This window comes from Vidua chalybeata, chromosome Z, assembly GCF_026979565.1.
Source record: "Vidua chalybeata isolate OUT-0048 chromosome Z, bVidCha1 merged haplotype, whole genome shotgun sequence".
In the NCBI taxonomy this organism is placed as follows: Eukaryota; Metazoa; Chordata; class Aves; order Passeriformes; family Viduidae; genus Vidua; species Vidua chalybeata.
Genome location: NC_071570.1, coordinates 15692515 through 15718822, shown reverse-complemented (window position 1 = coordinate 15718822; position 26308 = coordinate 15692515). Strand labels below are relative to the sequence as shown.

General features: G+C 36.4%; 1 protein-coding gene across 2 annotated transcripts in view; it reads left to right on the top strand.

Moving 5' to 3' along the window:
• Positions 1-4795: 4795 nt before the first annotated feature.
• Positions 4796-26308, top strand: part of VPS13A (vacuolar protein sorting 13 homolog A) — a 104779-nt gene continuing 83266 nt past the window's right edge. For both annotated transcript variants that reach the window (XM_053932471.1, XM_053932472.1), the window contains exons 1-17: positions 4796-4912; positions 12099-12142; positions 12626-12668; positions 13569-13664; positions 13959-14060; positions 14739-14848; positions 15053-15112; positions 16164-16223; positions 16435-16515; positions 16946-17003; positions 18960-19087; positions 19303-19409; positions 20096-20267; positions 20660-20722; positions 24427-24562; positions 25076-25170; positions 25928-26070. In XM_053932471.1, the coding sequence (XP_053788446.1) occupies positions 4813-4912; positions 12099-12142; positions 12626-12668; positions 13569-13664; positions 13959-14060; positions 14739-14848; positions 15053-15112; positions 16164-16223; positions 16435-16515; positions 16946-17003; positions 18960-19087; positions 19303-19409; positions 20096-20267; positions 20660-20722; positions 24427-24562; positions 25076-25170; positions 25928-26070 (1598 nt within the window). In that variant the 5' untranslated portion in view covers positions 4796-4812. The remainder of the gene's footprint in view (positions 4913-12098; positions 12143-12625; positions 12669-13568; positions 13665-13958; positions 14061-14738; positions 14849-15052; positions 15113-16163; positions 16224-16434; positions 16516-16945; positions 17004-18959; positions 19088-19302; positions 19410-20095; positions 20268-20659; positions 20723-24426; positions 24563-25075; positions 25171-25927; positions 26071-26308) is intronic.

Sequence of the window (26308 nt, the reverse complement as noted above, 5' to 3'; positions counted from 1 at the left end):
AAGTTTGGAACTGTATATCAGCATGGCTTTTTTTTTTTTTTGTATTAATTTTTTTGAATAAAAACCCCCAACTATATGTCTGTAGGACCTCTCCATATTGTCTCAGTCTTCACTCAGATTGTTTTCCCCCTTTTTTGCAGGCTCTTAATTTACAACAATTCTACATAATTCCCTCAAACAAAAACATCTCTCCTTCCATCACTTGTAAACCCTGGATATATGCCTACTCTGAGAAGGATAGGTAAACTACAAAATCCATGAATTCTGCTTGTGTGGGAAAATGACGGGATAAAAAGATAATGGTATGAAAAGCACAGGGGAAAATACAGTTGCTATTCCCTGGATGGAACGTGGCCAGCATACCTGACCTTCCACACACCACACAGTCTCAAGTGAACTAAAGGAAGGGTGGAGTGGGACACCATGACCAGGCTCTGTTGACACCCTTACAGAGGAGGGAGGAACTTGGTGGTACTTTCTAGCTGATTAGCTGCAAAGCAGCTGAAAACCAAGTGAGATAAAGAAACATGTCATGCTGTTGAATCGGCAACTGTGGTGAATTCACTCTCCTTGGACCAACACATGTCCCTGTCCCAAGGTTATGTCTGGTACTATACTGAGATATCTGCTGCTGAGGTACAGCCTGTTTTATCTACTGCCATGTTAGACTACAATTTTGAACAAAGCTTGAAAATCAGTCTTCTCAGTGACAGTGTTAAAAAGGCTACTGGACTTCTAAAGCTTCTATTTTACCAAACCACTGAATCCACTCCTTTGATGATGACAAGAAGAATATAATAACTCTCTAGTTTGTTCCTTGAACTGCAAGAACTGGCTTTAAAATTTAGCTGAAGTGTTTTATTTATAAGAAGCTTATTTAAATTATTTATTTATTATTTATTTATAATAATATATAAATATATAATTTATATATTATTAGAAATAAATAATAAATAAATATATATTTTATAAATTATATATAAACATATAATTTTTATTTATTTATTTATTTATAAATAAACTTATTTGTTTATAAGTTTTTATTGCATAGCTTGAGCAGATAAAAAAATCTGATTTTGTCTTTGGATTTCAAAGTCTTTAAGCAGTTCTCACTCAGTACGACTGACTTGCCAAGATTACTACACGTTTCAGCAGTAATTACATTGCTGTGTGTGTAATTGAAGGATTGTACGACTTACACATTTCACCTTGTCTTGAGGAAAAGTTTGTGTAAGCAGAGCAAACATTCCACCATGATTCAGCTGATTCTGAAGGAGATTCAAAACCAAGTGACTCTGAAAGATTTAGGAAATAAGGCACTGCTGAGGTGTGTGGTTTTGCTGCAGTTATATTCTAAAAAATCTCTAAGAAGTAGCTGAACAATTTTGAAAGCCCTGTGAGATTAGGCTTTTAGGTTTTCGGGGACAAAATAAGGAGGTTCACAGTTTCTCCTGCTCCATTCACTGCACTCCATGCTTCTTTGAATTAAAACTATTTTGAAAGCACTATCTGCAACATGGAAGAAATAAGGGTAAGAACATTCATATTTATGAACATGAAAATGCATAGAATCATGGCAGTATGCCTAAACATGTAACTTCATTACATACTGGAAATTAGAAGTTTTTGAGGAGAGTATAAACAAAGGAGAAACATCTTGTACAGTAGATTCTATTTGGGTGTGGGTTTTTTTTTTTTGTTTTGTTTTGTTTTTTTTTTTTTTTTTTTTTAATGAGCAAATCAACTTTCCTGAATTCTAATATGTGGCTGAGAAGGTTGCTTGTGATTGTCCTGAAGCAAGGATAACACTCACCTGAAGATGACCTGCCATCCTGGCAGACCTGTGAGGTTTTAAGTCACTTCAATAGAAGTCTTAGCAGCCTTCACACAGAGGGTAGCAGAAAGCTGACATGGAATCCCTCACTGTCTCAGAGAAGTCTGTGGCCTCCAGGCTCAGCTTGCAGAAATTCTATGAGCAGGGAACCCAGAAACTTGGTTGCTAATGTCTAGCCACATGTTAAACAGCTTTGTTACAGGTGTAAAGTGCCATCAAGCACTTCAGAAGCTTTGGTTACAAAAATGAGAAAAGCAGAGTGATTACTAATTGATTTCAATGGAGACTGCAGGAACATATAGGACAAGAGTTCAAGTGGAAAAACTGCTGTCCAGGTGCCTCTGATTGTCATGTTGGCTCTGATTGTGTTGTGTATGTAGACAGAGTTCCCAAATTTTGTGGAAATGCCAGGGAGAAACTTTGGTTCATGGAACTGGATGGATGACCCACAGATGGAACACTCTTTGATGCACTCTGTTCCTTACTTCTCAGATACTGCTCTAGCCTGGGCTTGAAATTACACTGCTCCTGCCAGTGCTAGTGAGCTGTGGGACATGAAAAGGAATGAAGAGGGAAAAAGATACAACCCCGTGCCTTGATGAGTCTGCAAATGTTATGGATTTCTAAGTAGGTAAGAGTCACTAGTAGGACACACATGCTTGTCCGTGGTCACCTACCCTAGGCCTAGCAGTTCATCAGCAGTAAGCAGTTTTTCTCAGGTGGAGAGCTTCAAGCCTTGCTGATTGCTGTATAAGATTCACCCACACTTTGTGAATTCAAAAAAATCCATCATACCATAAAATTTTCTTTGCAGTAACAAAACAAAAGTTGTATCACTGTGATCAAAAGAAATTGTACTTGACCTAGGACACTTCTGCTCCCCTGACTTCAGAAAGCCTTCTTCAGATTATTCGAACAAGACAAAGAAATTTTACCCACACCCTAGGGAGCTGTAGACTTACAAAGTAAAGTTACTTTGGAAAACTGACTGGTGGAAGATAGTCGTGAAGACGCATAGTGCCAAAGCGCAATTTTGGAATAGTAAATGGACAGAAATAGATTTAACATCTAGCTTTTCTACAACTAAATAGGAAGATATGTGATTTGAGTCACAAAATAAAGCCTTGTGTTCACACTTTTCTCTAGAGATAGCTTATAAGAAATATGTCTGACTTTGTTAAGAAATTTATACAAAGCCAGCTAGAGATTCTACAGAGATTCTCATGTATGTGTATTAGTGCATGGACACAGTTACATTTGGTGTGCACAAGCTGCTGATCACATTCAGGTTGATTGGTCCAATTAATCTCTTTCTAATGTAGTTGTGGGTTGTGTGTGTGGGGTTTTTTTTTTAATTTTTTTTATTACTGCTGTTTTTCAATAGAAAAAGATGCTAAACCCAAGAACTGGAAATGCTGAGATTGCAATTTTTCCAAACAATACAAAGTAACTTCAGAGGAACTTAAGCCTCAATAAGACTGTGCATCTTCTGTTATCACTCTTCAGTATCACTCTTCCCACTTTCTTGTGTTAATAAAAAACAGTATCATCCCTGATAAAAATATATTTCTTTATATCAAAATACTTCTTTCCAAATTATTTTATTCTGCATATTGGGTGGATGCAAGGCATTGCTGGTGTGGCAGGTTGTGGTAAGCAGACTTATAAATCCCATAGTGAAAGGAAAGGTCAGAAGTGGTAGGCAGTATTCTTTTATTTATGTAAAAAGGAACCAAAAGGTGTGTACTATCCGGCAGTTTTCTCATTTCTTTTCCCTCAATGGTTTAATTTTTTATAGTGAATACAGAGGTTCAGCAACACTGAGAGAACATGAGGTGTGTAGGAAGTCCAGTGGCTCACTTCAGTGACTCACTGAAGCCACCTGCTGTGAAGGGCCTTCGGTCCTAGCAGCGAATCTGTGGCATCAGGAGTGCAACTATCAGGGAGCCTTGTGAATGGCCAGACAGGGAAGTTTCCTTAAAAATCCTTGTGACTTCAGGGGTCCTCGGCACAGCCACTCAGGGCAAACATGGCCCAGTTATTTCCATGTGATTCAGCTGACACCCAAGCCAGAAAACACGCTGGGAGTCAAACCCTTTGGAGAGATAAATCAAATTCTGTTTGTTTTAGTCATTATGCCAGTAATAGCTCAGCCACTTTTGAACAGCTGAAGACATGCAGTAATTTCTATATTTGCCTAGCCTGGGGAAGAGAAAAATACTCAAAAAACTGTTATGGCTATGCCACATTTAAATCCCTTGGACAAACGAATGGGCTCAGTGGAGAGCAAAAAGATGACTAAAGGTTTGGAGTACCTCTCTTAGGTTGAGGAAGTCGGGCCTGCTCAGCCTCGAGAAGAGCTGACTGAGAGGAAAACTTAACAATGTCTGTGAGTATCTGAAAGAAGGGTGTCTAGAAGGCAGATCCAGACCCTGCTCAGTGGTGCCGAGCAATAGCACAAGAGTCAATGGGCAGAAAATGATGTCCAGGAAGCTCCACCTACACATGAGGAATAGCTTCTTTAACTGTGCAGTGACCGAGCACTGGAAGAGGTTCCCCAGAGATTGTTGAGTCTCCCTAACTGGCGATATTCAAGAACAACCTGCTCGCAATCCTGTGCCATTTGCTCTCCTTGCTTGAGCAAGGAGATTGGACCACATGATCCCCTGTGGTCCCTTACAACCTCACCCATTCTGCGATAACTCGTCCCTTTACAAGAGCGGGCAGCCGGCGCGCGTACGGAGCGACTCTGGACGGGAAAGGCCCGAGGCGGGCGTAGCTGCACAGCCCCCACCGGCTGCCGTAGCCTCGGACAAGGCACGCCCCTTCCTCGCCGCGCCCGCAGCCGGGAGAGGCGGGGGAGGGAGCAGCGCCGCCCCCTCGAGCCGCGGGGCGGGCCGGGCCGGGCCGGCGGGGAGCGGCCGGAGCTGGGGCGGCGGCGCTGCTGCTGCTGGGCGGCGGCGGTGCTGCTGGGCAGGATGGTGTTTGAGTCCCTGGTCGTGGACGTCCTGAACCGTTTCCTTGGCGACTACGTGGTGAACCTGGACAGCTCCCAGCTGAAGCTGGGCATCTGGGGAGGTACGGGCCTGGCGCGCCGCGGGGGAGCCGCCTGCCTGCCCTCATGCAGCCGTGTACCTTCCTGCCCGGCCGGGCTCGCCCTGCCGCCCGCACAAGGGAGGAAGCCGGGGCGGCGTCCCCGGGCGCTGCCAGGCCGGGCCGGGCCGCCGGCCCACCCGACAACTCTGGCGCCTTTCCACCTGCCCGGCCGCTTAAAAATAGCCCCGGGGGCGGTCAGGCTGGGGAGGTGGCGTCCTCGGAGCAGCCGGCTGCGGCAGCGGGGGGCGGCGGCGGAGCGGGAGGAGGTGCAGAACGGGGGCAAGAGAAACCGGACGAAGTGCTGGAGGCGCATGAACGGCCGCTTCTGTTTTGTTTTTCCGTATGGAGCCTCCCGTGCTGTCTCCTAAATGGGGACGGACCTTGGCTGGCCGCGGTGTCTCTGGTGCTCGCGGAAAGTTTGGGAATTGGTGGGCGGGCAGCTTGGAGGCGGGAGCCTGACCTGGTTCTGGGAATGCGAAACTGAACTGGTTTACGGGCGTTTTCCACGCCCGGAAATAAGCCGTGCATAAACGCCGAGGGTTTTGCCGGCGTTTTAGTTCTTGTGGGGGTGAGTGGCCTCTCCGCGAGCGGCAGTGACATCCCATTCGTTCTTGGCGCTTTCATCTGTAGGTCTGGAATACTTGTTATTTTTAGCCTTAAAGAACCAGGAATAGATACTGCCTTAGGTGTTTGCAAAGGCGGTGCCCAGCTGTATTAGGCGAGGTAAGCAGTGGTCTGTGGAATTAAATGATCATGCCAGTTCTGAAGGCAGTAAAGTGTTCTGTTTGAATGTGCGCTCCTGAGGTCCCCTTAGTAAGGTACCTACAAGAAAACAGCACCAAAGGTCTGTCAGACACAGACCATGAACGAATGCCTGTGCAGTGATCAGTGCTGGCTCAGTTTTGAATGTGCACCCCAGGTATCTGCAGCATCAGCAAAAGCAAACCGAGGTTCAGGGTTTTTTTACAGGTATATTCATACAGTAGGTGTGAAACATCCTCGACATATTTGCCTACCTGCAAATCCATTCCTAGGCACTCATAATACATTAACTAAATTTTGTAAGCTTCTCCTGGAGCTTTTTGCATCATGGACATATTTGTTTCCATGCTTGTTTTCTGAAATGGCGTCCTTATTTAGTTTCATCTCTGCAGCAATTTCCCTTCAGTTAGTCAAGGTGTTTATAGCATCTTTGTAAAGTTTAGTCTCTATAAGGAGTCTTAATACAGCAACAGCACATGCAACTGCTGGAGACAATGTATTAGTCCTTAATCTGTAGCAGTAAGGCTTAATATCGCATATCTCTTACTGATCAGGTGAGCCTTATTTGAAAGGTTTGACTAATTGCACCTTTCAGCAGAGCTGCGTCAAGCTAATTGCTTGATTTGTGTACTGAAGTTACCATAGTTTCTTCTTTCTCTTCAGCGAAGACAGACTAATGAAGAATATGGAACATTGTAAATGTTTTGGGGAATGTTTGTACATTGCAAAAGAGATAAAAGCTTCTTTTTACCAGCTCTCTAGGTTGCTGATGGTTAGTCATGGCAGCTTATGCCTCTGTGAAGCAACTGTTAACAGATTACACGCACATTGTCTCAATTTAAAAAAACTAAAAAAAAAAACAAACCAAACCGAACAACCCAACTCAAACAAAAACTAAAAAAACTCCTCAATTTTATTTTGAACAATTTTACTTTGAAGTTTTGATATTCAGCTGTCATATTTTTCCATGTCTGTGCAACTTAATTTTCTTTTTTATTATTGCATCTTCAAGAAGCTCTTATATTTTAGAGGCTGTAATATATTTTTATTTAAACTAAATTTCTTGCTTCTCTAGTGCCTATGTATTAGAATAAAATTATTTTTTCTCTACATAGCCTGTTGATTTGTTTATAGTGTATACTGATATATGGAGCTACCAATGTCTTGCTCTAAGAGGCTCAGAACAGCTGTGTTGTGTTGGTAAGGCATCACCTGTGGAGTTTTATTTTTTTCCTGGTCTATCACATTTTTTGACTTAAATTAAGTCAATATTTAATGGTCTGTGCATCTACAATATTTCTTTTATTTCAAATATCTCAAAGGACTTAGAAATTGCATTCTGCTATGTAAAAGGCAACAACTATTAGTAGTAGCAGCAGTAGAAAATGTAGAATATATTTATATGGAGTGCATAATAGATTAGCAAATCCTCACAGTATACCTAAAGTCTATAGATAATTTTTTAAGCTTGCTTGCTAATTACTAAAATTCTGTAACTAATGTATTTTTAAAGAAAAGTACTATTTTTGCCTTCATATTTTGTGTAAACTTAATAGCTTTTCATGCTTGCCTATATGCTCTGAAAGCATTTCCATTACAGCTGTGTGTTTTCTTACAGTGTTTGTCTTTGTGTGTCTTGATTGCTAATTTTTACATAATTCATGTACTATTTAAATAAAATTGCCCCAAATCCATCAAATTAAAAGAAAAAAAAAAAAAGGAAATTTGTTTGGGTTTTTTTCCCCCTGTAACAAATCACCACTGCTTTTTGGATGCTAGAGCATTGCACAAGTGCTATATATCTATCTATATATATATATTCTTAAATCTTAAAAGGCATGTATTTTTTTTCTGCCTCTGAATGATTAAAACCCAGAGTGGTTTATATTGAAAGGCTGTGGGGAGCAAATTATGGCCTTGTGTTTTTTTACAGCTAGCCTGTTTGAATTAAGGTTAGTAACCTGTTCATAGACTGAATCTATGTATAAAACCCAATTTTACATAGTTTCAGCCTCTGTAAATTCAGAGCTTTATTAATGACTTTTTAATGATCACGCCTAATATTAACCTTGGTTCTCATGAATGAGAGACTTCATCATGTACTATTAAAGCTATTCTATATTCAGTCTGTGTAGTAAAGTTGTTTGATGATGCTGCTCCAGAAAATACATGAACACATAAATAATTACATTAATGATTTTTTTTTCTTGTTAAAAAACCCCTCAGATTGAAGGGTAAAAATGTGGACTGTCTCAGTATTGAAAAAAAAATGATATCTGAAAACATTAATGGCTGAGAATGTTGCAAGAACTGAATGACCTGAAATATAAAAGGTAGTGCAGAAAGTTGAAGGTAGCTCAACCTACACAGGTATAAAAAGTAATTTGAAGGTGTAAAGCCAATAATGGAAAAGCCAAGGCTCAGAAAAAAGTGTAAAGGGAGAAAATCATATGCCTAAGGAACTCCTTTAATATGAAGCAAGGTAAAAGACTACTGTGTTAGGCAGCCATCAGAGAAAGCTATAGGATGGCTGATACTGGGAAGGACAGTGTTTTTTAACCTCTTTTTTTTTTTGGTGTTTGCTAAGAAAGATAGTTTCAATGAGCTGTGTTAACCAGTGTGCAAGTACTTGGCTTAGATAAACCACTTAGATAAGTATTTAAGTGAGTTAAATGTTTTTGAATGCTCTAGATCCGGTCAAGTTAAAATACTTGGAAAGATGCTTGCAGCAATGTGAGATGCATGCAGTTATCTTTGACAAGAAGTGAAATGCCAGTGAGGTTTCCAGTACTGAGAGACTAAACAATTGTTTTATTACAGTTCATTATGCTTTTTTTTCTTTTTTTTGCCTATGTCTAAATAATTTTTCAGTGTTTTGGTCTGACCCTTTGTACTGTGCTTTAAAAAGCTTAAATCTTGGTTGACTCGGCACACTTGCATAACATCTCTAGCATGTCTTACTAAACACAACTTATTATTGAGTAGCTGGTGTCTCTTTTTGGGGCAGCTGTGTTAGTAAGATCATATAGGCAGATAATTGGCAGGTTTGTGAGTGCACACTTTTTTTTTTTTTTGCCTACAACTATTATTATAGTGAAAGACAAATACTTTTGTTTACTTTGGCTTGTCTAGGTATAGCAGGTGCAACTTCCTCCCCTCCTCTTACATAATAGTAATTTGAATTCACTGGAGGGATACATAATGTCTGGTAGTTTTTACTGTCTTTCATGATCTATTTTACAATAGATACCAATAGATGAGGTATTTGGCAGACACTGATCCTCAAAGGCTTGCAGCTTGTCTCTAGAGGGCATGCTTAAACAGAAATAATTAACAGCACAAACACAAGTGGGAAATGACTAGCAAAAGCAGCTGTTTGTGTTAAGTGATCAGAGGTGTTCACAAGCTGACAATGCTGTTGGAAAAAAGCAGAAATTTTGTTAAAATATTTGAACAGGAGTGTTGGATACTGATTAGATACTAGCTAAGGTATTTGCATTTTCTGATCTTTTATCTCTCTCTTGTCTGCTTTCCTTCCCCTTTCCTTTTATTTGCGAGACAGCAGAGAGTGATTAATTAGATAAAATCGACAGGATTTTTATGTAAATAAATTTTATTCCCCCCTTTATCTTTTGTTTACAACCATAAAAAATTTTCTGTTAAACGTCTTTGGTGAAATAGTTTACTAGATCTCTTTCTACACGCTGAATCCTTGGTAGTAGGTGTTGGTTCATGTATTTAAATTAATTAAGTTGTTTTGAGCATCTAAAATTAAAACAATAAAGCTATTTTTCTAGAATTTTGACAGCTGTTTTATTTTGTTGAATTTTTTCACATTGTCCAGAGATCAGTAAATCTAAAAATTTGCTTTATAATGTAGCCTAAATAAATTCTAGACTTTACTATAGATAAGTGTTCTGGCTTTTATTATTGTTTTGGCTGGTAGCCTGCATGCTTAACCCTAGGTATTTATACAACTCTAACTACTTGTACATACCGTTTCTAAGGTTGCTTAGTTGGGTAATTTTTAATCATGCATTGGATGAATGTCTGACATCAAAAAAAGAAACTGGCTTTTTTTTTTTTTTGTGTTAAAATGGTCTCTGCAGAGTAAGCTTTATCAGGGAATAAATTTAGAATGGAATTGAACCAATGGTATATAAAAGTATCGCCTTGTTATTGCCTACAAAGACTATATAGTTCTGGTTCCTGGAGTAGTTACAGACTACTTTTGGAAATGCTCTCTTTTTGGTTTTTTGGTTGTTTGTTTTTTTTTTTTTTTTTTTTTTTTTTTTGTTTTTTTTTTTTTTTTTTTTTTTTTTTTTTGTTTTGTTTTGTTTTGTTTTGTTTTGTTTATTTTCTGTTGTTCCTGGGAATGTGTGTGTAGTGCATCAGCTGTCAGAAAACATTTTTCTGCATGTAGTATTTCTCTGGAGAGGCTGATGTTAGGACACATGAGATGTATAGACTTCTACTGGAATGTGATTATAAATTGCTGCAATGAGTAAATTAAAACATTCAAATCTTTAGAGTACTTTGTGAGTGCTATGAGATGGATGGATTAGTTTACCTAATCAACTTTTCCATATCAGTTCAACAACTTGAGCCAACTCTTATAGTGCATACACTTTTGAGATTTGGATTCAATTTCGCAAAATTGGTGCTACTTTGAACAGTTGTTGGTTGCCATTAGTATTATATAACTACAAGAATATTCTTGCAATTGGAGCTCCCATTTCCCCATACATTTTGCTATTTCTAACATGCATCCCAAAAGAAAAGCATTTTGGGTCAATTCAATCTTTGTTCGCAACCTCTAGTTGTATTCCCTTCCAGGCTTGTAATCTGCTTCTGGTTTCTGGAATCTCATTTATGCCCTTGCTCAGCTGTATCGGATGTCTATTCCATGTGCATGTGTTAATGCTCTACAGCTAGTTTGAAAGTAAACATCATAGAAGTGCCATTCTTCTTGCAGATTTTGCAGAAGACATTGCTTTGGACTGTGTGCATGTTTAGGTTATGAGTTTTTTGGTCCCAGTATTCCTTTTGTTATGGCAAGTGTTTGATGTGAAGTATATTGTAAAACTGATCTTGCAATTTAAATTTTCTTTGTTCACAGTATACTGAATTTCTCTCCTTAAAATTTAGGTTACTGAAATACTTCCTGTGAATTTTTGTAGGCCTATAAATAAAACTGGCAAGAATAAGATCTTTTGAGGGCCAGAATTCCACTCACATTTACTGTTGCTAGATTTCTACAAGGATAGGAGACAGATGGTTGAGGAAAAAGAAGCTAACTTTTGATTTCAAAATGGGTCCTTAGAAAATTGAGAAAGTGTTTTCCAGCATCTTTGAGTAATTTTAGGTTATTTTTCATGGACATGCAAGCTCCATGAGACAATCTCAGATATTATTTTGTGGAATGATTAATCATCTTTCATGGTCTTAATCATCTTTCATGGATATTTGACATGTAGGATGTGGATCTCTTCCACAGTAGAAGTTTTGGGAACCATAAGTCATGGACTGCTGGGGTGCCCCACTGTGAAGGGGAAGGGAACACCCAAAATTTGTAGGTACGCATGGTCAAGAAGAAACAACAAAAGTCGGCGTGTCTGTAAAAACTTAAAAGATTTTATTAATAAGTTATACACACAGTGTGGAAATTGGTGTAAATTAGTCCCTTATAGTATAAACACAATATATGGTGGTGTACTGTATATAACACAGTATATGGTGGTAAACACAATATAAACATAGTATATGGTGGTAGGTCTTGGGTAAGGGATGGGTGAAAGAGTAGAGAGAGAAACACAGAGATTAAAGTGTGGTACAGAGAAAGAACATCAGCAGTCCTGACTCCAGTGTCAATGCAGCTGATGGCGTGTCCAGGGTCCTGGGGCACATGTGTGTCCAGGTTTGTTTCTGGGTTATCTTTATACAGTTAAGATTTCTGTGCCATGGAGCTAATTTGCTTGTTTACTATGAAAATGAGTTATCATCTGGAGTTCGTTCTTCTAGACCTTTCTGGGAACGGGTCAGAGGCCTTTGTGGGTCTCTGGAGGTCCTGATCCCTCCTTACTGGATTGACCTTAGGTTGACAGTCCATTCCTGCTTATTGTCCTCATTCCTTTGCTTATGCTCTTTTTCAGGAGCCAGAACACTGACCTTTGTTCTGGCTTATGTCTGTATGGCCACCTTTTCCTGCCACATCCTGTTCTTTCTCATGGCATGTTCTTACTAAGTAATCTTGGTTGACTCCACTGCTCTCCTCCATTGGTGTTTGAGACATACATTAGGACCCTTATCTTGTAGGCTTCTGTAACCCACAGATTGAAACTTTGGGACTTGCAGTGTTTGCCACTTTGCTTATTCCAGTTTTTCTTGTTGGCTTCTTTTCTTTTAGGAGCTGTAGCACTGAAGAATCTGGAAATAAAAGAAAATGCACTGGTAAGCTAGTGAAAATAACAGTAATACTTGCAAAAATGATTCCTGAGCTATGTTTTATGTGTTTAATGGGTTTAATGTTCATTTTTTGGTTCTTATTTTAGGATATACTTTCTTTTAAGTGGAAGCTTACTGATTTGCTTTCTCTGCTCCTATATAGATTATCTGATTAATTTGAGATGAAATTTAAAGTGTATGCATTTTTCTTCCCCCTAAGAGAGCTCTCAGCAATTGCTAGAAGAATATGCTTAGGTCGGTGTGCTTTTAGCAATACTGAAAGACCTTTTTTTTTTCTATAGCTCATGAAGCTAGGATTTTGTTTTTGGGAATGTATTTAGCTTCACATAACTTATCCATTATACTGATTTTTTTTCTTATGAGGTTGACAGGTAAGCTTGTTAAGGTTATCATGATACCTTTTCCTGCATTGGAACATTTCACAAGTTGCTGAATTAAGCTTAAATTTTCTAAACATCTTTCTTTCAGAGTCAATTGGATGTGCCATTTAAAGTTAAAGCAGGACATATTAGTAAGTTACATTTTATCTTGTACATACACATGCAGGAGTTTCTAAAAGTACTACCTTTCCTTGCAAGTGACTTTAGTCATCCTAAGCAAGTAATTTCCATATGTTTGTTGATTTGTATACTTTGTACACTCTGAAGTTGTCTCTTCTGAAAAGAAACTTTTCGAGGGAGCTCCTTTCAATAAAGTATACCGGAGTCTTGTTTAATCACCTCAATATTAATGAGAAAATAGCTCAACACAGCAAATATGAGCAATTGGGCAGGACTGGATCTCATTCCTTGTCTTAACAAGACTCCACAACTGATTTTTACCTTTCACATGACTTTTCATCTCTTTCCTTCCTTGTTTTTGCTAAAATAAAAAGTTTTCTTGTTGCAAGTTGATTGTTTTGCAAAAGTGATTTCTTAAAGTAAACTAAGTCTAAAGCCATTATGCTTCCTTTAAATTGACCCTGGATTAATGTGTTTTCTGTGATTGATTTAGTATTTTATTAAAATTTGCACTTGGGAGGCACTGTAACCTTATGCTTCCTGTGTTCACAAAACCTAGTATTTATGATTGATAATGTGTAAGCTGCCCATATGCTTTTCTTGTTTTTGAGGGTGCTGCAGTGGATTTTCAAGGAGGGAGACATTGCTGTTAAGGAGGAGGAATGTAATTCAGGCAAATAAGGAAAGACTGTAGACTTGATTGTTCTGCTTGCGGCAGAGCAACTTCTCATGTTGTTTGTGTATTGTGTAAGAAAATACTACCCAACTGAGGCATCTTTTGCCTCAAGTGCACTGGAGTATTTTCTATCCAGTATAATAATTGTTGAGATTTTGTGTTTAATATGAATTATCTTTGCATTTCTTTTCCAGTCAACTATTTAATTGTATACGTTGACCTTTTGTGTTTGTAGGTCAACTTAACCTACAGATTCCATGGCAAAACCTTTATACTCAACCTGTTGAGGCAGTCCTTGATGGAGTTTATTTGCTTATTGTGCCCACAGCCAGTAAGTTAATTTATAGGAAGAAGTGACTATAGATTGATGGGATTTCAGAATTATCTGGAATGGGTTGATAATGTTTTCATGATCTTTATTCTTAGTAGATACTTTCAGCAATTACAGTTAAATAATGGAGTGGAAGTCTTTCAGTAATTTACGTTTCATCACCTAATTTTTTTGCTATGTAACTGTTACATGTGACTGTTATACAAATGTAAAAATCACAGCTTTTGAAACAGTATCTTTAAAAACAATATATAAGGCTTTTCGGTATTATGCATTTTTACATTATGTGTTTAGGCATAAAATATGATGCTGAAAAAGAAGCCAGGCAGCTCTTGGAAGCAAGACAAAGGGAATTGCAGAGAATAGAAGAAGCAAAGCAGAAGATAGCTGACCAAGGTAAGAGTGGGGAAAGCTAATGAAAGTGATGCTGCTTCTTTCTTTACTTTAATCCAGAAAGATGCAGACTTTGTCAATGTGTTCTAGATTCTTGTTTTTTCCTTGTTACCTAAAAACCTATTAGTTATGGTTTTTTAGGTATAATTGCCATCAGTATTGCAGAACCAGCATTCTGAAAATAAAAAGGTTTGAGTGTTGATGTGATCTGATATAAATTGTGCTTTTGAAATACTGCTTTTGTATTATATGTTGCCTGACATTTTCTTTCCTCTTTCATGAGAAGCAGTTTGTTTCCACTATCAAACCATTTTTACTAATACAGCTTTTTAAAGGTTTGTTTCAATCTGTTCTTCATTACATGCGAATTCTTATCTTTAAATTCATCTTCTGGTACTTCCAAGAAATATGATTTGCTCACCTAGAGTATTGGTGGGTGCTGGTCATAATTTTGAACTACCTGATTCTTCACTCTGCAGGTAATAAAGCTAGGAAACCTTCTAATCTGAGAATGTAAATGTTGCAGATCATACAGACCAAACATGTTGCTATACAACTGGAGTACAATGTAATATAAAATTCAAACACTTATCATGCTAAATTTATTGTGTTATTGATTTGTCTAATTTTAAAAAATACTGAAATGTAAACGAATTATTAAATTGTTTTCCTTTAACATAGATAAAGTAAAAGAAGAGAAACAAGACACTTTTGTAGAAAAGCTAGTAACTCAGGTCATCAAAAATCTTCAGCTGAAAATTTCTAACATCCATATTCGCTATGAAGATGATGTAAGTACTTCTGTTTATCTTAGCGTAAGGGTTTGTGCACTGTACCATGAAATCGGGAACCTGTCTGATTTCTTCTAGTTGCTTTTCATGTTGAGAGAATACTAGTAAAGTTGTGGAATTTTATTAGTTTGATTAAAGAGAAACAAACATATGCTTACAAAGTATGAAGTAATTATTTTTTTGTCTTTTCCTGTGTTCTGTTAGATCACAAATCGTGACAACCCCTTGTCATTTGGGATTTCACTTCAGAATCTAAGTATGCAGGTAATTTTATATCTCACCTTTTATCTGAAAAACTTGTTAATATATACCAACAGGTGAAGTTGTGCTTTTGTGTGTTGTGCTTTATGGTAACGATACTGTCTAATGGAAAATACACCTGTAATCATCAGCAGTGCACAGTGGTAACTACTTGGTTTATCAAATTCAGCATAAGTACTGTGGTGGGTGTGCCATTAAAGATAAAATGCTAGCATTAAAGTAGATCTTTAGGAGAAAATTCTTAATCTTTGCCTGCTGTTTTTTGTGGTTTCAAATACACTTTGCTGGATTTGGGCTGTTCATTCTGAATATTTTACTGAAACTGACTTGAGCTCCAAGAAAGGAAGTTACTGCCTGATAACAGGGAGTGGTGGGAAAGGAAAAAAAAAAAGGAAAAAGGAAAAAAAAGATAACATCTTTTTCTCAACTGGAGCTAATTTTTTTGGTCTGTGAGCTGCACTTTAATGTGCTAAGAGTAGTAATCACAAGATGGCATGCATTTTTTTTTCTGGAAGACTGTGTAGTAGGAGCAGTATGTAGATTGTGTTGGGTTGCTCTGATTCAATAGTTTTTGCTGTCTAACTGCTAGTCTTAAAGAAAATATGTCTTAAATAAATGTTACTTTCTTGAATGAAATGGTCATTTTGTGAATGCTTGTTCCTAGCACATTAAAGGGTCTTCTTCAGGCTCAAACTAAAACTAATTGCTTCCAGAATTATAAAATAATTCAGTCCCTTATTTATCTCTGTCCAAAAAGCCTGCCTAAAAATATTATTGGTGTAAAGGAAAACAGTATGCAATACTGAAAACAGAATCTTAAAGTATCTTTGATTCTTGTGTGCAGCGTATCAGTGTATGTACATGTACGTATTTTTGGGGGAATTAGCCTTTTCAATTTTTCGCTTAAAGTAATGGATTTAAAATCTTAAATCCATCTTAAATCCATGGTAAATCCATGGTATTTTGTTATGATGATGTTACTTTCTTTTTTTGTACTTAAAACATGTTGATGAACTATAGATATTGCAGTGTTTTTGTTTAATTCTCATTTCAGACCTCAGATAAGAATTGGAATCCATGTTTACATGATGAAACTGCCAAGTTGTTCCACAAGGTACAGTATAGATTGTATGCTAAAGAAAGAATTGCTAATAAAACAAGGTACATTAGAGTTTCTGAAAGTAAGATCAAGAAAACATGTAACTGTGTAGGCTGTATAGCAGAAGTAACATTCTGAATGTTTTTATTCATCCAGACTTTGTGAAATCCAAATTATTAATCTAAAATTTGTAGATACCAATACATATGTTCTGTTGTGTTTACAGCTTGTGCGACTGGATAACCTTTTTGCTTATTGGAATGTGAAATCAGAAATGTTCTACCGTGGTGGTTGGGATGAATCATTGGTAAGATAGTGTATCTAGTCTTCTAGTTGAAACTGGGAAGCAGAGAACATGCTTCACATTCAGGCCTGCTTCTTTTTATGTCAATGTCCTGGGGAATTGTTTTTAACTAAAAGTGTTTTTAGGAAAACACAGTATATGTTAAGGCTTTTATGTGATGGAAATATAATGCTCATCTGAGAAAGTTAAAAAAACCAGTCTTCTGTGAGTATCCGAATTTAGACAATTGATGGTCATCTTACCACTATTCAGTTTTATTTTATTAGCTAAATATAGACATATCATTCTGTTTAAAACATAGATGAGTATTTTGAATTTGCTTTGGGTCAGAGGGATTATCTGAGAACTGTTTAAAAATGCTAACATTTTGTACTTCAAAAACTTTATCTGGAAATAGAAATACAACTTCCTGTTCACTTCATTGTGTGTGTAGGTTAACTTAAAACAGGGAGTTGCCAGCCACAACATGATTCCAAGCGGTTATGATTTTGGTAAGTGTTATTTAATTGTAATACTCATTTTTAATGGTAGTTTTTACTGGGTCTCAGAGGTTGTCACTTTGGCTGTTACTCAAAAATCTTACTAAGGAGTGCAGTTTAAACCTGGAAGAGTAACTGTCTTTCTGACAGTGAATACTGTATTCTATAGTTATATAAAAAAAGCCTTGATAAAAGTGAGTCTTGAGTCATGTATCATTCTAATGGAATGTAGTACATAGATTCTCATTGTTAACATCCATCAATTAATTCCTTTATTTAAGAAGTTTAGCAGTAACATATACACTGTGTAAGTTTGGTGAATTCACATTAGTTTGAGTATGTTTTTGAGGTCACCTGCTTTATGCAGAGTATTTTTTTCCATCAGAGGTGAAAATAGTAATCACACAACTTTGAAACATTAATTTCCTTTTTTTTTTTTAGTGGGACTATTGCAAGTTATATTGCTTTGAGTATGACTTACTTAAGTCTGAAAATCACATTGTCATCACTCAAACATGGTGATAGTTTGCTTTCCATTATATGGAAAATACATGGTTTGTGTTTATCATGTGCATCTGTGGGACTGTTTAGAAACTGTTCACAAGTCTGAATGGCCTTGGAAGTGGCTTGTTCTCTAGCAGGAAAGTCTTCAGTTCACTATAGCCAGGGTTAAAAAAGGCACTGTCAGTTTTATGCTGCTACCTTCCCCAAAAAGTATCTCTATTTTGACTGACAGAGAGCTATCTAGTAATTTCTTCTGATTCCTTACCCATCTTTTTTAGTTGCTGGATTTGATTCTTTTTGCAAGAAAACAAATGTTAGACATTATAAGTTGTTTAAGTCTTTATGTAGTAAGTTCAAAATGGGTTTATGTAAAGCTTAGGATTCAAGATTCACACTCTTAAAATTCAGCAGTGCCATCAGAAATACTGACCGTGCTGGTTTACTGTGGTAAACGAAAATTTGGTCCTGTTTGGGGCAAGTCTTTAGAAGTCTAAAACTTTGATAGGAAGGTAATAAGCATGAAGTCTTATTTTATCACTTCATGTAAATAGAAACATGTATGAGAACATTCTTATGTATAAGAACCATTAAAAAATGGACTTTAGGAAGCTAAATACAGGGAGAAAATTAATTGAAATGCTACCATATAGAGGTGTAGCTAAAAGTTTAATGGTTTCTTCTTGCAAAAATGCATGTGTCCACTACTATGAACCTTTCAGAGAATTTGGAATATTTGATATGTAGGTAATATATCAGTATTTTTGCTGAGATGAAAGAAACCATATTTGAAAAAAATATGATTTTGATGAACTCAGATAATATAAAAATTCTTACTATTGGATCAATTGCTGAAACAGATGAAAATATTGAACTAAACTTGGCTTCAAAAGCCTGATATTGCCAAACTATGGAACAGATCAAATATTTCTGCTCTGAATGTTTTTTCTTGTAATATTGATTTTGTTCATGCTTACTTGGGCTTGGAATTAGAAACGGAATGTTTGGTTTTAACCATTGTTGTGAGTATAATTTATTGAAGAGTAAAGCATTTGTAATAGCAACAATAGCAAAAAAATCTTAAGGAATAAGAGTTCCTATAGTGAAATAAATGCTATATTTGAAACTGTCTCATACTATAAATGTATCATAGCCAAAAAATATTCCATTTGTTACAAATATAAACTATTTATTGAAACATCTGCATGTAATTCAGCATACAGGAAAGTTGTGGTGGTGTTCTGCAAAAATTTGTTTCGTAAATGTTGCCAGAGTGAAACTGAAAATTGAGTATAGATTATATTCTAAGTTCTGTTGGTGCAGTTCATGTTTTTCAAGTTGTTCATGTTTTTCAAGTCTAGCATTCTAAAACTAATAGGCTGGCATAATTTAACATAAATATATGTATAATTTATTACACTCTTATATAATTTAATTGCACTTTTTATATCGACTTGTATTTTTTAGTATTCCGCCCAATTTCAGCTAAAGCCAAGCTCCTTATGAATCCTCGATCTGATGTTGACTTTTCCTCACCGAAAATAGATCTAGATGTAAACTTACAGGATATAACTGTTGAATTCAATAAGCCACAGGTACCAGCTAATTTTCTGAAATTATATGTAATGTTGTAAAAAAGTTAGTTTGCAGAATAAAAAAGGTGGTCTGAAATTTTATAGTGTACATATAGAATCTATTAACTTAGTCTTGGTTTTTTTTTTTTTTGTAACTGTTTTTCTCTTCAAAGAGTAGCTTGATACGTGTTGTTCTCAGAAAGATAATAATGCTCAGTTTGAATTTGTTTGCCTAGTACTTCAGTGTTATGGAGCTTCTTGAGTCTATTGATATGATGACTCGAAATCTGCCATATAGGAAGTACAGACCTGATATTCCAGTGCACAACAACACCAGGACATGGTAGGCAACCTTAGACTTTGAAAATAATTTGTTAGTTATTAACTTGAAATAATTACCAGTGAATTGCTTCTTACTTAAGAAGGTTAGAACTCATTTCCTGCTGAAAGGAAGTCTTCTCTTTTGTTTTCAGTATTTTTTCTTGAGCTAGTATTGTAGGAAGGTGATGAGGACCTCGAACCAAAGCTGTGGACACAATATTTGAAAACCTGTGATTGCTCTCTTAAAGACCATTATCAGGAACTTAAGTCTGATAGTATTTTTGTATCATAAATTTGTTTAAGTGAAAGCCACTGTTATATGTTAGGTAGTTCCACAAGAACATTGCTATCATCTAAAAACGGGCAAACCTTTGCAACACATATGGTAAAGATTTGATTTCTTTTCAGAAGATTCCTTACAAATATATTTTTGTTATTCTCACATGTGCATGCATAGATTTGTGGGTACTTTTCAAACATAGTTACTTTTGAATTTTAGGAACCAGTAGTCTGTCAACTTTGTCTGGGGGAAAAATAAGTAATACTTACTTATTTTACCTAAGTAAAATACTTAGGTTTCTCAGCTGATCAGAAGTACGCTATTAGTCAGGGGATTTCACTCTTGGCAACTTGAATTTGTATTAAGTGAGAGTCTGCAAAGCCTTAATATGCCAAAAGAAAGATAAGCTATACATTTTTCTTTGCTAGGTGGAAATATGTTATTGATGGTGTTCTTGGAGTAAATGTTCAACCTAAGCTCCAAATGTGGTCATGGGAACATATTTCACATCATAGGAAGCAAGTGAAGAACTATAAAGAGTTGTATAAAACAAAGATAACATCAAAAAAACCTAGTGAAGAAATCTTAAAATTGTTGGAGGTTAGTAATTTTCTGTTGAAGGCTTAAATATTGTTCATCCTGATACTTGTTCAAACTTCAATGTTAAAATATTCCTGTATCACTTCTAAGTTAAAATAAAACTTTCAGTGGCCATACTTGCAACTTTGTCACTACCTTTCTTTGTTAGTAGTATTAACGAATACATGAGGTAAATCTTTAAATCAGAAACTGCAAGAAAAAACAACTTAAGGTGGTGTGCTGTTCTTTTGCAGCACGCCACCTTAAGCTGTTTTTTAAATTTAAATTTTCAGATTGAACGAATTAACTTGGATTGCATGAATTGAATTGCTTGCTGTTGTTTCCTGTAAAACCGAGCCATGGAATGTAACAATTGTTAAATTGTCAAAAATAATTTCTCATCTCTCTTCTAGGAATTTGAAAAGGCCTTGGATATTTTTAACATCACTTTAGCAAGGCAACAAGCAGAAGTTGAGGTAAAATTACATCATTTAAATGAGTCTGTGAATAACTGAAACATGAGGTTGTGGAGATTTTAGGCAGATGCCTTTTAGCTATGGTGATTGAACTGTGTATCATACAGTCTTTAAATTTTCCTTGTTAATGGCTTTTTGTTATAAGGCATAGTTAGTTTTTCAGCTTGTAATTAAACAAAAATTAATGACTCCATGTACTCTTTCTTCAAAATGACTGATCTGGGATAAATCCCTTTCTACTTCTGGTGGGAAAGATAATACTGTGGAAAATGTGGCCAAAGGATGACTGAAGTTAAATTGGAAATGCTTACACCCAAAGCTGTCTCTCCCCACAACAGTCTAGACTATTAGTTTATTCCTTTTTTTCATGATACTGTTTTACATTGAGTGATCGCCTGTAGTATGTTGGCTCTTTGAAAAGAGAATCAGTGTTTCTGATTGCAAATGTTACTCTTGAGTACAGCAAATGCAGAATACATTTAAATAGATTAGTGCAATTAGGCAGGATAATGTGACTTGAGTAGTTATGCTTAATTTGTTAGCCTTGGTTTTCCTAGGCTAATGTACTGCTTAGTTTTACATATAGTATCTGAGCATCTTTCTAGGACATTGAAGTGAAATATTTGTAGTTTTTCTGAAATCTGTGATCTTTCTCCATTAATAATTAAGGTGCCTAAAAGTAAGCAGAATAAGTTTACAATCTGAAAGAAGGCAGTAATTAATAATTAAACTTTATAAAGCTCGGTTACTACTTACGGCAGTGCTTCAAAAAAATTTAATTTTTTTTTTGTTTTTGTATGCGAATTATATTAAATATAGTATAAATGCAATTACTCCAGTCACAGATGTTGTCCTTCTAACCCAAAACTGTGAAGAGGAATCTATAAATGTGATTTTTCCTTCTATTTGTCTGTATGTACACCCCCATTTGAATGCTTGTGTTACCATTATCCAGACTCTAACAGAACCAGAAGAAATATTCATGACTGTTCCCCTTCAGTTTGTCCAAACTGGAGTGCTTTTCAAGGGGTGGGGGAAGGTTTGGTTTTGGTTTAGTTCTCATTTGATTTTGAAATAATCTTATATTGTAGTGGAAAGTTTCTCTTGGTTTTATCTTTTTCCTTCTACTTTTTGCAAGTTGATGGAAATCTTGAAATATTTCCTATCTAGTTTTGTTCTTCCTTCCCCCAGTGTGATTATGCTGCTTACAAAAGGTTATGTCATATTGCATTCCTGACTACCTTCAAATTATGAGTTTTAAGATACATTTCTGTAACACTTAGAAGTAGGTTGTAAGAAAATGAATTTTCAGTTGTTTGGGCTTTAAGTCTTGCATTTGAAAAATGTTGGAAGCACATCTTGAAAGATGTACTGGCTGATTATCTGAATATATTTCAAAGTATTCAAAATCAGGTCACAGTAATTCTAAGCTGTGTTCTGTCTCCATCTGTCAGGACGCATCTGTGTTGTTATCAGGTCATACCTTTGAAAAAGGATTCAAAGGACTTCGAAGAGACAAATTTACTACTACTTTAGTATCCTGACAGTTAGCCGTAGGTCTGCCAAGTATTTAAAGGATCACCCATTAGATGTGGGCTGAGTAAAGCCAGGCAAATGATCCTGCTGTTTGTGAAGCATTTCTGTTTCTTAAAAGCATACCTAAGAGTTGAATTTCAAGGGCTTACTTTTATTTAGACCTTGAAATCAAGCTCCTCAGAAATCATGTTTGTGATCACAGTGCTGATTTTCAGGCAACTTTGTAGCCAGAACTTTATATTCCAAACCTCAGACCATTTTTGCTGTTTTATCATGAGTGTTTGAAGTGCCAAATAGTAGCTTCAGTGAGCTAAGTATCAAGTTTCTGTATCAGCTTGAGAAACGTTATCCTTTCAACCTAGGGCAGACTTTTAGGATTTATTTCAGTAAGAGCACAGGACAGAGTCATGGAATCATATAGATTGGAAAAGATGTGGAAGATCACCAAGTTCAACTGTTAGCAGAAAATTGCTAAGTCTACCAGTAAACCATGCTCCAGAGCACCACTCTACGTGCCCTTTAAATACCTCCAGAGATAGTGACTCAACCACATCCCTGGGCAGCAGGTTGCTTTTCTTGGCAGCCCTTTCAGTGAGGACACTTTTCCTAACAGCCAATGTAAACCTTCCCTGGCACAACTTGAGGCTGTTTCTGCATGTTCAGTTGCTTGTTACTTAAGAGAAGAGACTGACCTACCTGGCTACACCCACCTTTCAGGTAGTTCTCTGTTTTAGTCAAAGTAGTTGACCTTGCTGATTAAGTCTGTGACTGCATTGATTACTAAACCACTGTAAATGGAGGAGAGGGAAAGTTCAAGAGGATTCTTTAGCAAATTTTTGTAGTTCCTATTCTGAACAGATTTTTTTCCTTCATCTTTGCAGAAGTGGCTTCTGTGTGCAGTCTTTCTTTCCCTGGGTTCTGGTGCCTGCTTCTGCCTCAGACACGTGAAAGAGTCATAGCTTTAAACATCACTTATTCTACATGGCAGTTGTCCTTCAGCACCAACCCCTCAGTATCCCAGAAATCTGTAATTTCACAGATTTAACCTCCTTATATCTAAGGCCTATCCATTTTTCCATTGGGTCATTCACTTTGTAACTTCTGCTTGATGACATGGTAACCTTTATAAAGAGGGCTATTGAAGACTTTGTTCAAACTTTTTGTAGCTTTGTGTTGTTAAGCTCACATTCTGCATCATCTCTCTGAGGTGAATCAATAGTATAAATCCAGAAGCCTTTATATTTCTGTCGTGAGTCCTGCCTTCCTTTGTCCAGTAGGTATGTAGATGTGACAAGTCCCTACAGAGTACTGATTTATAGTCAGCTGTTTTTTTCCTAATTGTGTTGCAGAGATACTTGGGTTTTGAATGCTGAGAAGGGATTCCTGTCTCACTTTCACTTTAGTATCTTTAAACTTAGGGCTTATCTGCAACTGATTGTGTATTTTTTGGATTGTATTAGTCACGAAGAAAGCTTGTGTGGATCACTATAGTTCTGAGAACAAATTTGGATCACTTGATGTTTGTTTGCCATCCCCATGACAAACTTTCAGTGGTCAGCTTTGTATGTAGCCTACACTTTCTGTGAGGACCCAGTATTGGAATCATCACAGGCATCAGACAAGGCATCCTCTATTTGTGGAAATAATGAGTGTGGGAGGAGGGAGGGCTTCCTTACTAGTCTAACAATATGTATCACATGCAGGAATAGTTAAGAGTAAATACTGTATTATGAGTGTAAATACTTTTTTAATTGCTTTGGGTATCCATCTTGAAATGAAAAATATAGGGCTAATAAAAAAATTTGACCTGTGATGGCCATTTAATTGCTTAATATGAATTTTAAATTATCCTTTAGAAAGCCATTGCATATAATGTATATGGTGAAAGCTGGAGAGAATTCTGCTATGTAAGAAATGTTTATTGACCTTTACATGCTCTGTTCTGTTGTAAAGGTGGTTGTTACTATGCAAAATAAAATTGGTCCATAATACACTGTGTACTTGAAAAAGTGACTAGAAGGGAAATTAAATAAAAACATTTTGCCTTTTCAATGCTTGTCTAATGATGTTCTGATTTGTTAGAGCTGCTCTTGGTCTATATTTTTCTTAGGAAAATGAATAAAAAAGCATGAAGAAAATTACTTACCTGAATATTTTTAAAATTTAAGGCAACTAAGGCTGGATTGAAAATCTACAGGCCAGGAGTAAAACAAGATGATGAAAATTCTGGTGGCTGGTTTAGCTGGATATGGAGCTGGTCGGGTCAAAAAAAGGATGAACAAAACCAAGAAGTAAAGGGTTCAAGTATGATAATTTACTGGTGTTCTTTTTGTTACTAGGAATCTATTAGAGTCCTAGGTACTAGCAGTGGAACTTGTTATCAAATGATTGCTGTATACATTTTCTCTTAGCCTTTTCTTTTGTTGATATAATTGTTAATTGTGTGTAATAGAGGTTGTACAATTGTACAACTCCTCCATAGTTCCTTCTGAACTGTGTTCAATGCAGTATAAGTTAACATAATGTAAACAATTTTACTTGCATTCATTTTAAAATTTGTGTATTTCATGTTTGATTTATGAGGCACCTAGTAAAGTTTATGGAACATAGAAACTAAATTTCAAAGGCTGCTTCTGTTGTTAGCAAGATAGGAAATAGAATAAGTAAGGAAAAAATTATAAGAACATTTTAAAGCATGCTTTAGATTCGCAAGACTACTGTATATTGTAGAGCTACCATGCACTGGAAAGTGTATAACAGTATTTGCATTTTTCAGATACCTACACTCAGTTTAACTAACCTCTTGATATGTGGCAGGTCTTGAAGAACTGATGACACAGGAAGAGAAGGCTAAACTTTATGCAGCAATTGGATATAGTGAAACAGCTGTGGATCCAACCCTTCCAAAATCAGTGAGTCATAGCTGACTATATGGTAACAAACAGTAGCTTTATCTACCAACAAAAATCTATAAAGATGATATGGAATCACTTTTAAATTACTTGAAGCTTTGTCTCTGTATTTGAATATTGTTCTGATACTGCATGCTGGTTTTCTGCGTCCTTAGATGCAGTTTCAGTATAGTGGCTACAAAGCTTACCTTTGGATATTCTGAAATAGTAAAGAATAAATTTTTGCTTGCTCTAACAAGAATAAGATCATAGATGTAGTGTACTGTAGTTTAAATATTGAAGTATATTCATATATTATCTTACAATATTCAAAAGGTTTTTAAGAAAATGCACTAGGGAATCTTAACAAAGATCAGGAAGTGCACTGTAATCTAAAATATAAGTGATTATATATTATATAAGGAAAGAGATGATTCAAGGATTGTACTAGGAAAGAGTAACATGTTGAACTGTTGAAATAGTTGAACTGTTTGGAAATAGTCTGATAAGTTCTCTTACTGTAAGATACTAAGGATGACATGATGAACTGCTTTCTACCTCTGCATCAGAGAGTCTTTTTCATAAAATGTGGTAAAGATATAAAAGCCTCATATTTAGCCTTGCCTCTTTGTAGATTTTTACACCAGCTATGATACAAGCTATGCATGAAAGCAATAGTTTCAAACTTAGTTGTAGCCTTCATCTCTTCCTAAACTGTATCAAGATGTATATTAATGTATTTTATATTCCTGTGTTGCTGTTGTTCTGGCATATCTAGTATGAAGCCATGAAGTTCTCTGTGAACTTATTAAGCATGTCGATATCAATAAGAGAAAACCAGCAAACTCCTAAGCTAATAGAATTTTCATTAGCTGACTTGAGTACAGTATTTACCCAACGACCAGGTGCACAAGCTATAAGGTGAGCTTTCTCTATCAAACTGGTTTTGCCTCTCATGAAATTATGATGATGACTGGTAGGCATTTTAAGACTGTGTTGTGGTATTTAAGTGTCATTTCTTGTGCAGTTTGGAGTGGAATTATTCTGCGGCTAAGGGATGAATCATGGATACTCTTCCCATGATTGAATTCTCTGCGTCTCCAGAGCTTTTTGTGCTAATACGGATATACTCCTTTTTTTGTTTTTCAGTTTGTCATTG